At 48.8% G+C, this 16,840-nt stretch overlaps 1 protein-coding gene across 1 annotated transcript; it reads left to right on the forward strand.

The window, feature by feature from the left end:
* Positions 1-685: 685 nt before the first annotated feature.
* LOC311165898 (olfactory receptor 14J1-like) lies at positions 686-1,618 on the forward strand (the record flags this gene model as incomplete). The annotated part of the gene is made up of 1 exon (XM_084227389.1): positions 686-1,618. One exon carries the CDS (start codon positions 686-688, stop codon positions 1,616-1,618), a length of 933 nt encoding a protein of 310 aa, XP_084083515.1.
* Positions 1,619-16,840: the final 15,222 nt, after the last annotated feature.

A 16,840-nucleotide genomic window follows, 5' to 3' on the forward strand; every position in this document is an offset into this window, starting at 1 on the left:
TGGGATGCCATGCAAGCTGTGAGCTGCCTCCAGGGGACACTGGGGGACAGGAGTGTCCTTGGCCAGAGTGGGACAAGACTGAGAAAGGCTGAGCCAGTTTGCTCTGCTGTGGGTCCCTCTGCTCTCAGCTGTGTCAGGCTGATTTCCAGGGGAGCACAGGGACTTCACTGGATCTCAGAAAGGGCAGCTGGGGACAGACGGAGAAACAGAGCAGCTCCCCTCACCCTTCACTGAGTTAAAACCAATGTTCTTGCTTTGCACAGTTCTCTCTGATCTCCCTGGGCACACCAGGAAACCATCTCAAACTGCCTTTGGCTGTCACTGTCCTTAGCTCTAGGACAGGAGGTGCTGCTGACCTCCTCTGCCTCAGGAGCAGTTTGGGCTGATGACGTCCAAGCCCAGAACGGGCCCCATTCCCATGAACCCGCTGCTGCAGAGCAGAGCTGATCCCTCAGTGTCCATGGGAAGGGCCCCTGCTCATCATAGCAACAGGGCCAGATTCCAGCAGAGCTCCAGGCACAGGGCTGAAGGAAAGGCTCTGAGAAAAGGAAAAAGGGATGGCAGAGAGCAGCAGGGGCAGGGCTGGGCAGGGCTGGGAGAAAGGGCTTGGACATTGCTCAGCAATGTATGCCCTGACTTGTCACTGTGTAGTCCTTGACCAGGACTCCATGGGCAGAGGGAAGAAATGTCTAACAGCAGCTCTATCAGCCACTTCCTCCTGCTGGCATTGGCAGACACGCGGCAGCTGCAGCTCCTGCACTTCTGCCTCTTGCTGGCCATCTCCCTGGCTGCCCTCCTGGGCAACGGCCTCATCATCAGCGCCGTAACCTGCGGCCACCACTGGCACACCCCCATGTTTTTCTTCCTGCTCAACCTGGCCCTCACTGACCTGGGCTCCATCTGCACCACTGTCCCCAAAGCCATGCACAATTCCCTCTGGGGCACCAGGAACATCTCCTACACAGGATGTGCTGCTCAGCTCTTTTTCTTTCTGTTCTTTATTGTAGCAGAATTTTCCCTCCTGACCATCATGTGCTATGACCGCTACGTTTCCATCTGCAAACCCCTGCACTATGGGACCCTCCTGGGCAGCAGAGCTTGTGCCCACATGGCAGCAGCTGCCTGGGCCAGTGCCTTTCTCTATTCCCTGCTGCACACAGCCAATACATTTTCCCTGCCCCTGTGCCATGGCAATGTCTTAGGCCAGTTCTTCTGTGAAATCCCACAGATCCTCAAGCTCTCCTGCTCCAAATCCTATCTTAGGGAATTGGGGCTTCTTGCTGTTAGTGTTGGTATAGCACTTGGTTGTTTTGTGTTCATTGTTTTCTCCTATGTGCAGATCTTCAGGGCAGTGCTGAGGATCCCCACTGAGCAGGGACGGTACAAAGCCTTTTCCACATGCGTCCCTCATCTGGCCGTGCTCTCCCTGTTCATCAGCACTGGCATATTTGCCTACTTGAAGCCCCCCTCCATGTCCTCCCCATCCCTGGATCTGGCCCTGTCAGTTCTGTACTCGGTGGTGACTCCAGCCCTGAACCCCCTCATCTACAGCCTGAGGAACCAAGAGCTCCAGACTGCAGTGTGGACACTGATGACTGGATGCTTTCAGGAACATTAAACTGCTGGCCAATTTCTGCCAATCACTTGAAATAAAATCATCTTTGATACTCCTTTTTGGCTTCAATTTGAAGATTCTTTTTCTTTGTTCAAGTGTTTTAATATTGTCCACTCCAGGCTCCTTGCACAGACTTTCTCAAGAACTCACCCAGGCCAATGCTCAGCACAGAAATCCCCCGTGAGCAGGCCCAGGGTGGCCGTGGAAAGGCTGGGGGAAAATAGCATGGCTGGTGCTCTGCAAGGGCCCTAGGGGAGATGGGAAGGAGCAGTAAAGCAGAGGCTGATCCATCCCCAGTGTGCTGGACAGCCCAGGGCAGTGTCCTAGAGCATCCTCATGGAGCTGCCAACAACATCCCCCCTCTGCAGCCCTGGCCTCTCCCCCAGCTCACACAGGTGCCCCATCCTTGCAGGCACAGACACGGCAGCACTGGCTCAGGAGCCCCTATTTGCATTGCACAGCGCAGGTAAGAGCACTCCCATGCTGCTGCTTTGGGGACATGAACCTGAGGGAGCACAAATGCCATCAGCCCCTGGGATCAGGAAGGGCTGGGGGACACCAGGGAAACCACTCAGCTTTGTCCTGGCCTCTGCAGTCTGGCAGAAAGTTTGTTTCCATCAGCTGGGAGTTTCCTGTCCCACTGCAGACGCTATTACTCAGAGCCAGGGCTGCCTGGCAACCACCCCCAAGCTGCCCTGAGCATTTCCTTGCCTTCACCTTTGCTTTCTTTCCTCTTCGTGCTTCAAATTTCTTCCTCTTGCTCACCCCTGTTCCCTTCCCTGCAAACAGCCCATCCCTGTTTGCCCTTTCCTCTCTGGCCCCACTCCCAATTGCAGTTCCTGACTTGGCACCATGGGAACGTCCTTTGGGGATCAGGATCATCCTACAAGTGCTGCAGGAATTGTCTGCAGGCTCCTGCAGTGCCTGGTGTTTCTCCCTTGCCAGAGGCACCACAGGCCAGGAGGACACATCTGGGCTGCTGTGTCTGCCTCTGGGGCTCCTTGTTCTGGCCAATGAGGAGGAGCTGCAGAGGCTCTGCAGGACTGACAGGATGGGCTGGCAGGAGAAGCTGAGGGATCTGGGCTGCTGGAGCTTCTCAAGAGGAGGCCCAGGGCTCATCCTGCAAGTCCTCCAAGTGTGCTTTCAGAGAATCACAGAATCAGCAAGGGTGGAAAAGGCCATAGAGATTATCAAGTCCAACCTGTGCCCTGACACCATCTTGTCTACCCTGGGCCTCCTCTTCTCCAGGATAAACAACCCCAGCTCCCCCAGCCACTCCTCACAGGACTTGTGTTCCAGACCCCTCACCAGCCTTGTTGCCCTTCTCTGGACACACTCCAGCCCCTCCATGTCCCTCCTAAATTTGGGGACCCAGAACTGCAAACAGCACTCGAGGTCATCCCCAATCAGTGCTAAGCACAGGGGAAGAATCACTACCCTGCTCCTGCTGGCCACACCATTCCTGAGCCAGGCCAAGGACCATTGGCCTTCTAGGCCACCTGGGCACACTGCTGCCTCATGTCCAGCCTGCTGTCCATCAGTCCCTGCAGGTCCCTTTCTGTCTGGCACTGTCCAGCCACTCTGTCCCTCGCCTGTAGTGCTGCAGGGGTTGTTGTTTCAAAGTGCAGGACCCGGCACTTGGACTTGTTCAACCTCACCTTTTTGGATTTGGGCCCTGGATCCAGCCTATCCAGGGCCCTGTCCAGAGCCCTCCTATCCTCCAGTAGATCTACACTTGCACCCAGCGTGGTATTTCCACAGTTCCATGAGGTCCCAGAGTGTCTCAATGGTATCCACGATTCCTTGAGGCCTCCCAGTGTCACAATGTCCCTTTGGTTCCATGGGAGCCCTTGATGTCACAAAGTCCCTTGGATCCTTGGGCCCTACAGTGTCACAATGGCCCTTGGTCTCACAAGTCCCTGCAGTGTCACAATGGATCCTTGGTTCTATGAGGTCTGGCAGTGCAGCAATGCTCTCCTTGGTTCCAAAGTGTCACAATGGCCTCTTGGTCCCTAGGGCCACCACGGTGTCAAACATGTTTCCTTCATTCCAGGAGTCCCTGAGGAGCAGCACTGGTCCCTTGGTTCCATGGGGCCCTGCAGTGTCACAATGGCCCCATCGTGACACCAGGTCCTGCTCTGTCACAATGCTCTGCATGGTTCTACAAGGCCCTGCAGGGTCACAGCAGCCTCTTGGTTCCATGAGGCCTCAGAGTGCCACAATGAATTCCTTGGTGCTGCAGTGTAACAATGGAACCCTGGTGACACAAGATCCTGCAGTGTCACCAGGGACCCTTGGTTCCATGGGGCACCACAGTGTCACAGTTGTTCCCTCAGTCCCCAACATCCTTGCAATGGAGCAATGGCCCCTTGATTCCATTGTCCCCAGGCTCTCACAAGGGTCTCTTTGGTTCCACAATGGCACAATGGCCCCTTGGTTCCACAAGGCCTCGCAGTGTCACAGTGGCCTTGGTGGTTCCACCAGGACCAAGCCTGTCACAATGGACTCCTTGCTTCCATTCAGCCCCACAGGGGCACCATGGCCCCTTGGCTCTGTGCTGCCATGTCGTACACAGTGTCACCATGGTCCTCTTAGTGCCACCAGGCCCCGCAGTGTCACAATGGCCCCTTGCTTCCCCAGGGCCCTGCAGTGTCACAATCATCAGAGAATCAGCCAGGCTGCAAAAGACCTTGGAGAGCATCAAGTCCAACCTGGGACCCAACACCACCTTGTCACCCAGGCCATGGCACTGAGTGCCACATCCAGTCTTTCCTTAAACACCACCAGAGATGGTCACTCACCCACCTCCCTAGGCAGCCCATTGCAATACCCAATCACCCTTTTTGTGAAGAGTATTTCCTAATGTCCAGCCTAAACGTCTCCTGGTGCAGCTGAAGGCTGCGTCCTCTCGTTCTGTCACTGTTCCCTGGGGAAAAGAGCCCGACCCCAGCTGGCTGCACCCTCCTTTCAGGGAGTTGCAGAGAGTGATGAGGTTCCCCTGAGCCTCCCCATCTCCAGGATAAACAACCCCAGCTCCCTCAGCCACTCCTCACAGGACTTGTGCTCTAGACCCTCACCAGCCTTGTTGCCCTTCTCTGGACACGCTCCAGCCCCTCCACGTCCTTCCTAAATTGGGGCCCAGACCTGGACACCACACTTGAGGTGCTGCCCAAAGACTGCCCAACCCGGAAAAAATCACTGCCCTGCTCCTCCTGGCCACACCATTCCTGTCCATAGGAGTGCCAGGGGTTGGATGAGGGAAATGGTGGGCAGGGGGTTGGGACAAAGTGTTATTGATGGTCAGCCATGCAGGGTCTTGATTTTTCTATCTGTTGAGACTACATTAGAAGGTGCTGGGGGTCAATATCAATTGGAAATTGCTAATATCAATCCATAAACAGGAATACAGGAGAAAACAGCTCTCTCTGCATTGCATTCAATATACTGCATCCTCTGCAAATACACTTCTGAAAACTTTCTAACTTAACAGAGAAGAATTGAATATTCCAATTACTCTTAGGGGCTCTTCTTGTTCAGGTGTTTTGAACAAATTTTTGTGATCTTCTCTCAAGGAATTAGTGAACTGAAGAAGTCAAGAAAGAAGAGGCCTCTGGGGTAGTAAAATTCATCAGCAACCTCCAAGGTGCTGAGGATCCATCCCCATCAGAGTAGCAACGAACAGAAATGGGCAGAGCTTTGTGGCTGCCCTAGCTTTGGGATGAGCCCTGGGCCTGGAGCAGGAACAGCTCCGGAGGGCCTCAAGGCCGGGGCTCTTGTGCTGCCCTGGGCAGATGGGATGGCAGCAGGGGCTACAGAGCTCTCAGCACCTCAGCCAGAGGGGAGCAGGGCACCCAGGGAGCCTCCTTGTGCCTTGGCCAAACCCCTTCCCCCTATGGCTGGGGCTGAGTCCTGTGGCAGCTGCAGCTGCTGCTGTGCCCTTGCCAGGGGCTGAGGCCGTGGGGCCAGTGCCCAGAGCAGCCTGGCCTGAACAGAGCTGTGGGGCCAGAGCCGGCTGGGCTGAGCTGGCCAGAGGCCCTTGGTGCTGCCCAGAGCTCAGGGCAGCTGGCAGAGCTTGCAGAGAGCTGGGCTGGGCTCAGAGAGCCTGGCACAGACACCATCAGTGTTCATCTCAGCCTGGCTGAGCGTGCAGGGGTAGGACTCAGGCCAGGCCTTGTGGGGCAGGGCCAGCGCCTGTGCCAGGCATTGAAAACAGGCAAGTGCCCCAGAGAGGAGGCTGCTCTGTGCCCTGGGGGGCATGGACAGAGCAGGGAGGGGGCCCAGGACATTTGTCAGTGCCAGCCTCTGTCCCCAGCCCTCGGCAGCCCTGGCTGCTGAGCCCAGCTTTGCCCTGGGCTGAGTTTGGCTGTGGCCCAGCTCCATCCTCCTGCTGGGCTCAGGGCCTGTTCCCAGCCATGGCCAGCCCTGGCTGCCTCTCTGCTGGCCCAGAGGCGGGCAGAGCCCGGGCCAGGGCTGTCTGTGCAGGCCCACAGGTGCCACGGGCTCTGCAGGAGCTGGCAGAGGCTGCCCAGCAGGGAGGCCATGGGGCACAGAGCCCCAAGGCTGCTGTGGGCACCACGGCACAGGGGCCCTTCCCAGCCACAATGCTCCTGGCCTGAGCTGGCCTGCACAGGGGCTGTGCCACCATGGCTGAGCCAGCACAGGGCCACAAAGGGGCCACGCAGCCGCTGCCGGGGCTGACAGCAAGGCCAGGCAGAGACAGGGAATTGCTGAGCATGGCCTGCGCTGGGCAGGGCTGAGTGTGCCAAAGGCAGAGCTCAGCTGCCCTTGGGGGCTGCAGGAACAGTCCAGAGCCCAAAGAGCCTCCATGGCTGTGCTGGAGACCAAGGCTGGAGCAGAGAAATGCAGGGCTGCTGCAGGACGGAGAGGGCATTGAATTCCAGCACACACCTCAGCTCTCTGATGATCCTGGCACCATGCTGGGCCCTGTTTCATACTGGAGCAGAGCAGATGTTGATGGGACAGGAGCCCTGTGGGGCTGTCAGGGACCTGCAGCTTGCAAGGTGCTCTGCTCTCCCTCAGGTGCTCTGGGAGAGATCCAATCCCAGCTGGGCACCTCAGGGCACAAGTGGCACTGTCTGTTCATGGGCACACAGCTGATGTCTGCCTGTAAAGGGGAACAGGTTTTAATACCTGTTCCTTCCATAATATGCAAGCACATTTTTATTGTCTGGGTGACTTCAGTACTTTTAAGAAATGGCAAAGTTTTCCGACTAGGAACAGGAATTTCCTGGAAGTGTACTGATAGCTGGAGAAGAAATACTGATTTTTCCCTGTGCATGAGTCACCATTATTCTGGTTATTCTTTCCTCTCCCTACTCCTTTAGGTGTTTCCAGCTCTCCTGTTTAAATGGCTTTGTCTAAGGACTTCTCTTCACTGGACCAGATGGATCCATGTCCTTCCTGTTGCTCTGGGTTTTTCTCCTCCAGCTGCTCTCTGGTCATTCAAGTGATTCTCAACTGACTGGTTTCATGCTTTGAGCTTCAGGGATTCAGCCCAATCTTTTTGAAGTTCAAATAAATATCATATTAGTCAACATCCTCATTGTGTTTATCACAGAATTACTTTTTCTTATGTCCTTATCTAAAACTGTTCCTGTATGGAAATCCCTTAGCAATGGGGACATGTCAGATGCTGCTGGGAAATCTCAGAGAGCTGAGGGAAGAGCTGTGATGGTTATTAAACTGTTCAAATGTTCAACTTGTGTTTGTTGGCAAGAAACCTTTCTGTGCCTCTGAGTGTCACCAGGCCCTGAGCTCAAAGGACCCAAACCTGATGAGCTGTGGTTCCCACTGCAGGCACACTTGGACCTTGGCTCTGCACAGGAGAGCTCTTCATCCCCTTTCCCTCTTTTCCTTCCTCTGGGCATGGAAGGAGGTCCTGACTTCAGGGTGTGACATGTGTGGGCAAAGAGCAAATCTGGGCAGAATCGGGGCAGGGAGGGTTTGGAGGGACCTTGGGATCTGTGCTGGGCACAGAAGGTGTTTTCCACTGCTCTGAGACTGTCTGCTGAGGAAAGTGGATTTAATACTCGACTTGTGCATTTGATGGAGCTGTGCCTTCCCCTGGCTTTGTTGGCTGACAATAAATGAACATCCCTCTGTGTCTCAGACAACTCCTTCTCCAAGGACAGCAGGTGGGAGTTGGAGCCAAGGAGCTGAAAGCTGCAGGTGCAGCCTGGGCTGGAAGCAGCTCAGATTTGCACAAGGCTGCTCTGAGTGCCAGGGCTTGGATGGGGGAAATGGTGGGGTGGGGGTTGGGAGAGAGTCTGATTGATTGTCAGCCATGAAGTGTCTTGATTTTTATATCCATTCAAATGGCATGAGGAGGTACTTGGATTCAGTGTCAGGTGAAGATTGCACATATCAATTTATTAACAGGGAAAAAAAACTAAATAGGATCTAAAAAAATATTTTCTCACTGTATTTTTAAATAGAATATATTCAGTTTGAATAGACTTATGAAGTCTGTTGAATTAACCACATAAGATTTGAAAACTTAAATCAAATGATTCCCAGATGCTTGGCTTGTCAAGGTGTTCTGAATGTTAATGAGCCCTGTGACACTGAATTCCTGCACTGAAGAGCTGAAGGCTGAACAAGCCTCTGGAGCAGTGAAATTCAGCAGCAGCCTCCAAGTTGCTGAGGATGTCTGCAGCCCCCACTGAGGCTATCCCTGCCCAGAGCCCATGGGGGAATGGGCAGACAAGGAGAGCGTCCCTGGGGCAGGGGGAGCACAACTCAGAGGCACTAGGGGCTCCAGCTGGGAAATGGAGTGTGGAATGTGGCTGGGAAAGCCCTGCCTGGGCTTTGCAAGCAGGGCAGACAAGCCCTGACTGCCATCCCCCAAACAATTCTCTCAAGGAGACATTTAAAAGGAATTACAGTTTTTTGTGTACTCTGAGTTGGATGTACTAGAGAAACACTGAGAAGAAATCCTCAAGATATGAAAACAACCAAACATCCTTTGCTGCCAATTTTAGAAAATTTTAGAACCTATGCAAATGGTTTAATACAACATTCAGTCAATCAAAAACAATTCTCAAAGCATTACCTTGGCCCATTCAATGGCACAAACTCTAAGCTCGTTAAATTATAAGTTATTCAAAATTTGCAAGAGGAGGGAATTAGAAGAAGACACAGAAATAGAGAAAGACAAAAAAGATACAGAGAAGCACACACATAGAGCTACCAAGTCCTGGATTCCAGCACTGTTCAGATAAAAAATCCAAAAGAATGCAGGGTCAAGATGTGTGCTTGCCTCGTGGTCAGCCCTAAATACCCCTTGGTCTTCCTGGACCCTTCCCCCAGGTGGGACCTGGGCTCATTTGGTCCCTCAGGAGCTGGGCTGGGGGCTCCAGAGGTGCCTGTGAAGCACTGACTGTGCTGTGCCAGCAACTGGCAGACACTGCTGCGCTGGGATCGAGGCTCTGGGGGGATTGGGGTTCCAGGGCAGGGCAAGGCTGGACCTGCCCCTTCCTCCCCCACACATGAAATGTTTAGAACCAACAATCTCCTCCAGTCTATCACAACAGGCAATATTGGAGGTGAAATTCCAATTTTGGCCATGGGCACCTGGACAACAACAACAATTATTTCCCATAGGGTGGAAAGCATGGAGCCTTCCCCAGTGTTTTGGGAATTGATGAGACCTGACCCACTTGAAACCATTGCCAACCAGACTTGTCCTGGCAACATTCCTATGGGAACAATCCCTGGATATAAGGAAATTTGGAGATAAATCCTCAATTCTGGCAATGGGTGCCTGCAGAAGAAGGATGCCGGGACGAAGGGAGACCGGACATCATTTGATCATCTTTGTCTTGATTTATTAGGCAAATACAGCAGGTTAAATACATTTCTTAATAAGCTTCATACATATTGCAAAAGCTGAGCTCAGGATTGGTTAGTTTACTTATCATCCAGTTACACCTACTTCTACAATCTTCTAGGTTTTTATTGTAAACTATTGAAACTGATCTCACTATTCTGGCAAGGTACTATCCTCCTACCTCTTCATGTTGCAGTAAGGTCACTCTGACCCAGCTTTACCATTGGACACTGACTGATGACTGTCAGGCCTGTATACGTGCTCTCTGTCAGCTAATCCTCCCTGCTATGTCCCTTACTTGCAAGCCAGTCCTGTAAAAAATCCTTCTACATTTCCCCCATTTTCTTTTTGGACAAGCAAGGTTTGATTAAATGCAGCAGATATCATCCTTTGCACCATATTTTGCAAGCATATACAAAAACAAGGCAAAATTAATACTACTAACAAAGCTATAATGCTTACTATAATACCAGCTTTATCAGTAGCATGTAGCCAGGACCCCAGGCCTAAAGATTTAAGCCAACTATCAAGACCAAGGCCTGATTCTACCTGTAAGTTCTCAGTCAGCCTCCGCAACTCAGAGAGCTGGGCGTGGATAGACTGAGAATGGTCAGAAAGGTTCATACAACACATGCCTTCAAATTCTTCACAACCATGGCCCTGTGCAAGCAAAAGAAAATCAATGGCAGCTCTATTTTGAAGCGTTGCATGGCGAATCAAATCAACATCAAGCAAAAGGCTAGAAAGCGCCATAGAACTAGCATTGGTTTGCTTCACACGCCAGCATCCCAACTTATTTAGGGTGGCATGGGCACCAGTGGCTGCCACTCCTGGGGACCAGAATTTTACATCATCTTTACAGTCAGCAGTAAATGCATGGGCCATTCTTTTACTTCTGTAATGACGGCGGCTCATATTCAATATCATGGAGGTGTTGGGTGTAAGCAGAGACAGCTGTCCAATTGTACATGGCTCCCCTCGCAGCATAGATGGAATACCAGGCCAGGCACGGTCTCTACATATTAAGAAGTAACCTGCTGGCAATTAAATAGGGTCATTTGATGAGATTGGCACTTCCTTTGTAGCATAATTGCACCAGGTGGTTGCATTATGGTATTTGTTTCATAGAGAAAGAAATATTTTTAAATGAAATTAGTACATTTAATGGTAGGCTTCACTCAGCAAACTACTTGGTGCAAAGCAAAAACATGTGCTCAGAAGCCTCAGACTGACAGTGATTCTTGCTTTAATGTTTTTTGTTTGTTTTTTACCCCTTTGATGGAAAGGTACATTTGTAAAAAAGTCATTTGTTGCAATTCCACTTATCATTGAGCTATCTGCCACTGTTGCCTCATATGCATATACAGATATCACATATAGGCCTTATAGTATAAATCTGCAAAATAGTCTTTAATAGTCTTTAAACTTTTCTCTCTCTCTCTCCTTTTTTTTTTTTTTTTGTTTATATTGGCATTTATTTATTTATACAAAATGAAAATACGAAAATATGTACAAAAATTTCTTAGAAACCACAGATTAAGTTCTCCATCAGAAAACTACCACTTTTGTGGTACATATCACTTTTTTTTTGTGCAATCCCTGAGTTTTATTTTCATTTTTATGTTTCTGAGCAAAAATGTTCCAAGTTGCATTTTGACCAAATACTGTGCTACAAAATCTTTTGGCTTTTGGAAAACAGGATTGCTTCTCTGGAGATTCTGTTCCCGGCCACTGATTGTCCTTATGGCTCAAAACAGAACACTCTGAACCAGATGCGGCCAGGGGGCCCCTGCCCCTGACTGGAGATAATTCTGTGGAACAAGGCACTCCAAGTGGCTGACCACCACACGGACTGTGCAGAGAGGGGAAGAAAGATGGAGGTTCACTGCCATCCTCTCCTGGAAACAGCTTTTTTCTGATAAATGCAACAATCAGCTTTTCTTCAGACTCATCTGCCTGTTCATCAGTTCTAAAATATGCACTTAGTATTTTCTCTAAATCAAAATCTACCGGCAAAGACAGTACTGTCTGACAAGCAGCATTGCTTTTCCTTTTCCAAGGCTGAAAGTTCAGCTGTCAAATCTGGGAAATGTCACTTACAGCTACATATAGAATTGATGTAAACTGAGAAACCTGTTTGCCTCCATGTTCAGTCCAAGAAGAAGGAACTATCAGGTTTTTTGGGAAAAACTCCTCAATAGCTTTTTGCCTTTGGTCTTCTGCCTCCTTGTCAATTCCAGCATGGCTCAAATACACTGCTTGGAGTTGAATGTCTTCCAAGCCTATCTCCACAGGATTCCTCCAAGTAAGCTGATCAATGGACCATTCAACTATTCCTGGTGTAGATGAGGATGCTGTTGGCTTAAGGGACAAAGGACTCGAAACCATCAGCCCCTGAAGACTGTAAAAATCACTGGGAGCATCAAAAGGATTCAGGATTATGGGTGGTCCTGGAGTTATTGGCGTTAACTCCATGCCATCTTCTTCTGTGTCAGTCATAGCAGCCAGCTATACATCCGGTTCTCTGTTTTCCATGAGGAAAGTCCATGCAATGGCAGTCTATGAAGGGAGATCTGTGGTAAGATGTCCCAATTGTGCCAACACGTTGCGGCCCAGCAAGGCATGGACACCCTCAGGGAGTGGTATTACAGAAACTGCAGAGGTGACAGTCTTTCCCTCTATAAGAATTTTCAGCAGAGGGGACGTCCGTGCAAGTGAGTCCTCCTACTCCTGCCACGGTAGCATTTGCGGCATAAGTGGGCCACTGAGGTGGCCATTTCTGCGTCCCTATGATGCTGACGTCTGCGCCAGTGTCCAGGAACGCAGTCAGAGTGATGGTGTGACCTCGATACTGAATGTCAATATGTTTTTTAGGACAATGCTTTAAGTCCACTGCTAACAAAGCCATTGTTCCTGTAGCCAAAACTACTCTCACCATGTTGCTGTTTGTCCAGTGGTAAAGTTACTCCCATTAGCTGAGGCAAAGGAGTCACTTGGGCAATTTGTGATCCAGCCGGGATGAACAACAGTGGGAATAACGTTTGTGCCATTATTTGTATTTCTCCTGTATAATCAGCATCAATAAGTCCAACAAGAATAGTAAGTCCCACCATGCTGGCAGACGAGCGTCCAATCAATAAAGCCCCCACTGATTGTGCACCTGCTGTAACAGGGCCTTTAATACGCTGCAGCTTGCAGTCCATTAAGGTACAGTCTATTGAGGTTGCCAAGTCCAAGCCAAGGCTTCCGCTGGTTGCGGGGCGAAGGGAGGAGGCACTTGCGCTGGGAAGGTGCTCAGGTCCTGGGCAGCTACTTGAGTTGATGTGGGGCGACCCGTCCCACTCGGCGTCCAGTCTCCCGAGATGCAACGGCAGGGTGACTCTGCGTGTGTCGGACTGGCAGCACCGGCACCAGAACCAGTTCATATAGCCAGCGATTCTAAAGTGGAGTGGTGATGGTCCTTTTCTCTGAGGCCGATTTACCAACACTTGCAAGGTAGCAAGGGCAGCTGACACCTGATTCTGCGTCCTGTCCCTTTAAACTACTTAATAGTGCTCCATGCATATATTCAGGGACCCCTGCTGTCTGAATAGCATTTGCCACTCTGTCAATAAACAACCTAAATGGCTCTTCTCTACATTGTTTAATTCACATGTATGAGGGAATACCCACTGGGGATTTTACTCTGTCGAGCCCCACCCGGCCCGACCACATAGCCTCCTTCAGTTTCTCGGGTCCAATTAACGCTTGCGCCTACCCCTGCTGCAAGCGGCGGGCGCAGAGGGAGCGAGGGGATAGGTATGTCTCGCGGCAAGCAAGGTCGTGGAGGGAGCGGGGGCAGAGGTATCCGACGCGGCAGCAGAGATGCAGAAGGAGCGAGAGGAGAGGTATCCCGCAGCAAGCAGAGGCTGCCTGAGCAACCTTTTGCTCAGACTGATGATGTTTTACGACATTAGCAACTATCTGCTACGTTTTAAACAACTTTTTTACAATTTTACAATCATCTAGCACCGCCACCCATAATTATCTCTAAACCTACGCCACTCCATAAGCAAGCAATCCCAGAAGTTCTTTTGCTAGATCTATATCATATTCTGTAAGCTAAAAAATCTATTGCTTATACTACAATATCAGCTCTTCCTCATTCTTGAGAACTTACATTTCTACTCCTCACATCTCATCCTCATTACTGTTATCGTACTACTGCCATACTCAAGGACACAATGTTGTTGCAGGTGCAGAAACTCAGATTAGCTAGTTTTGGTACTTTCCCAGTCCTTCCTTGGTCAGCTAACAAAAGTATGTCAGAGTGACCTCTACCCTGTAACCATTCCTCCACAATACCCTGGCACTCTGTCAGTCAGATCCAGGTTCACCCAGTGCCAACTTCTGGGGTTGACACTGCATTGGCTGTGGTGGTTTTTCGAAATTCTATTTTTGTTGTTAATCTACTAAATCTTTGTTTAATTTTTTAATAAATTTGGCTGCTGATTTGATCATTTATAACACAGGAGAACATGATTTTCCACAGTGCTGTTTGGTCTGGCAGATGGTGTGGACAAGAGCTGCTTTCCTCAGGAACTGCTGGATAATCCCTCTGTAAGCCTCAAGAGCTGCAAAATGAGTAAAGCCTGAAGGGACAAAGTTGCATTTCATGTGTTAGATGGTGATCCTTACATACTCTGAGCAGTGTTTAATAAAGCAGTTAAGGGATACTGGAAAAACATCCTCTCCTGACTTGATCTGGGATTTGCAGGTAAGAAAAAATGTTGGTTTTTCAAAGAGAAAAAGAGTGTTTACATTGAGGAATTCCCTAGACCTGCTTGAGAAGGTTGCACTTGAGGGAAGGCGATGAAGCAATATAGGGATCAACAAAAAACTTAGAGTTGAGAATAAAAACACAGAAACACTTATTACAAATATTAACCCATATGATGCACTGAATGGCTATGACTCTGCAACTTTTATTTCAAGTTGTACAAGTTTTCATGTCTTTTTTTTTCACATTTATGTTTAAGTAAGACTGTACAAATAAAGTAAGGAAAAGCAGGAAGTACAGTTAATACTGTCCAAAGAGTGATGTTAAATACAGACAGAATCAAATAGTGTGAAACCGTGTCAAGCAATTGCTGAAGGCATCTGAAGGCTGCTGGTCTGAAGTCGCTGACTGAAAGGAATGATAGAAAAACAGAATAAATGTAAAAAAGACAAGACTGGCTATCGCATCTTTAATAAATATCCATGCATAAGTGCCTTCTATTATGATAAAAAAGTTTCTTCAGTTCAGGTCAGTGAAAGGATTCTTGCTGACTGCAGTGGGTTGGAAACTGCAAGCTTTGTGAAAAGATGACAGAGAAAACATTAAACTGGTCAGCGTAGCCTTTGTAATCTGTCTCTGTTTTCTCCAATAAAAAGGAGACACATGCTTATAAATCACAATCATTCCTTTGCTCTCTGTAAGTCTTATTTTGTATTTCACACCAGTCTTAAAATTGAATTTGCAGTTCTCCTTTCTATTCTTCTAGCAGCCACACTAGTAGGGACAAAAAGTGCTGACAGCTCACAGTGAAGAGTCAGAAAGTGCATCCCACTTGTGTGGTTTTTTGGTTTTTATTGCTACGTCACATACATGTGTGACCCTCTCCTTCAGGGAGTTTCACTGTAAGCATTCATAGCTGCCAAATATCACAGCGATTCAGCAAAGGGATTAATTTGTTTCAAAAGTCCGACTCCTGAAGTCGGTGCCCTTCATGAAGCTGTGTTCCCACCAATGGAGACCTCCTTAACAAAGCCTCTTGGGTTTATCCTGGGAGTTATGAGCAGAAGTGCCAGCTGAGCATGTCTGCAGCTGCCAACATCTCCTGCAGCCCCTCATGCCGCCGAGCTGAGCTAGATTTTCATATGTAGATATAGATATAGATACAGATATAGATATAGATCTAAAGAAGATGAGTGTACCTTCCACCTCAGCAGCTCATCCCCTGCACTCAAGGCTCTGCCCCCCATGTGTGTATGGGAGACCCTTTTCCTTCTGGAGCAGCAAATGAGGCACAACAGGTCCCACAGGTCGATGAAATTGATCAAGGTGCCCTCTTGAAGGCACCTGAACCGAGAATGAGATCTCCACCAGCTCTACAGACAGTTTGGACACCCAGCTCCCATGCAGGCACAGCTACATGGGAAACTAAAATACAGCCTGAAATTATTAAATATCAGCTCTAACACAACTCATTTTTACTGGGGGAAATAAGGACTGCAAAGAACATGCAGTCCTACTACAGAAACTTTATGTAGCTGCCTAAGAGTGTTTGAGAGCATTTTAAGGGGCGATGCCATTTTTTATTTGCCTGTCCAAAAGGACACGTGCTATCTGCAGGTCTTGGGTGGTATCTGTAGGCTCTTCATGGACATTTTGCACTTAAAACACTATTAGATGGCTGTGCTGAGACCACAGAACTAAATTCTAGATACCTGGTTATCACACATTTGACAAGCCTTCCTATAAAATCTTGGAGTAGCCCAGAAGAGCTGCTCCAAGACAAAAATCGCAATAAAATTCTTCCTTTAGGTGGCTTAAAATAACAAAATGTGAAGAATATTAAAGCTTTTCTAGTATTACTTTTCCTAGATGGAAACCATAAAGTCTGTGGTACAAACTGTCTCTTACAATCCATGGCAGCGCGACCCTATTACCAAGAGAACAAATATTTGCTGAAAGAATAAATCGTGCTGCACATGGACAACCAAGAGATTTTATAACGTGGTCTGAACTATAACAAATCTTGGATATTGAACTGCATTGCTGCTGCCTCAGCCACCCCCAGACGAATGAGTACAACCATCAACTTTGGAATGTACTGACTTTTTCTACCTTTCTAAACAGGATATGATGATACTGGCCACTTGTGTTTACAATTCTGCATCACTTCTGCTTAACTGTCATTTTTAGGATTTCTTACAGAATCTGTTAATCACTTTCTTTCTACTGGCACATTTTCTGCTTTATAGCCATGGCAATTTCAGAGATTTGTTTTGCTCTCAGCAAATTTGCTGACAGACTGCAAATCAGACCTGTGTTTACTTGCAATGTTGAACAGCTCCTGGGAATGCCTCACGATGGCAGTCGATGTCATTTTCAACACTTTCTGATTCTCCAGTGACAAATCAAGTGATACTGGTTCCACACTGCAAGCAGTAGCAATGGGTTTGTCTTTTAAATCTGTGGGCTGAGACTAAAATAATCAGCATTAATTATTCAGCAACATACAAGAAGGTATGAGTTTTGAATCAGTATAAATCTAATCCATATAAAATACATTTTAAGTGTAACTAAGATGAGCATGATAAACTCTTTTTACTGTCATCAAATGATTCTT

Source organism: Fringilla coelebs (genome assembly GCF_963513975.1).
Source record: "Fringilla coelebs genome assembly, contig: SCAFFOLD_33, whole genome shotgun sequence".
NCBI lineage: Eukaryota > Metazoa > Chordata > Aves > Passeriformes > Fringillidae > Fringilla > Fringilla coelebs.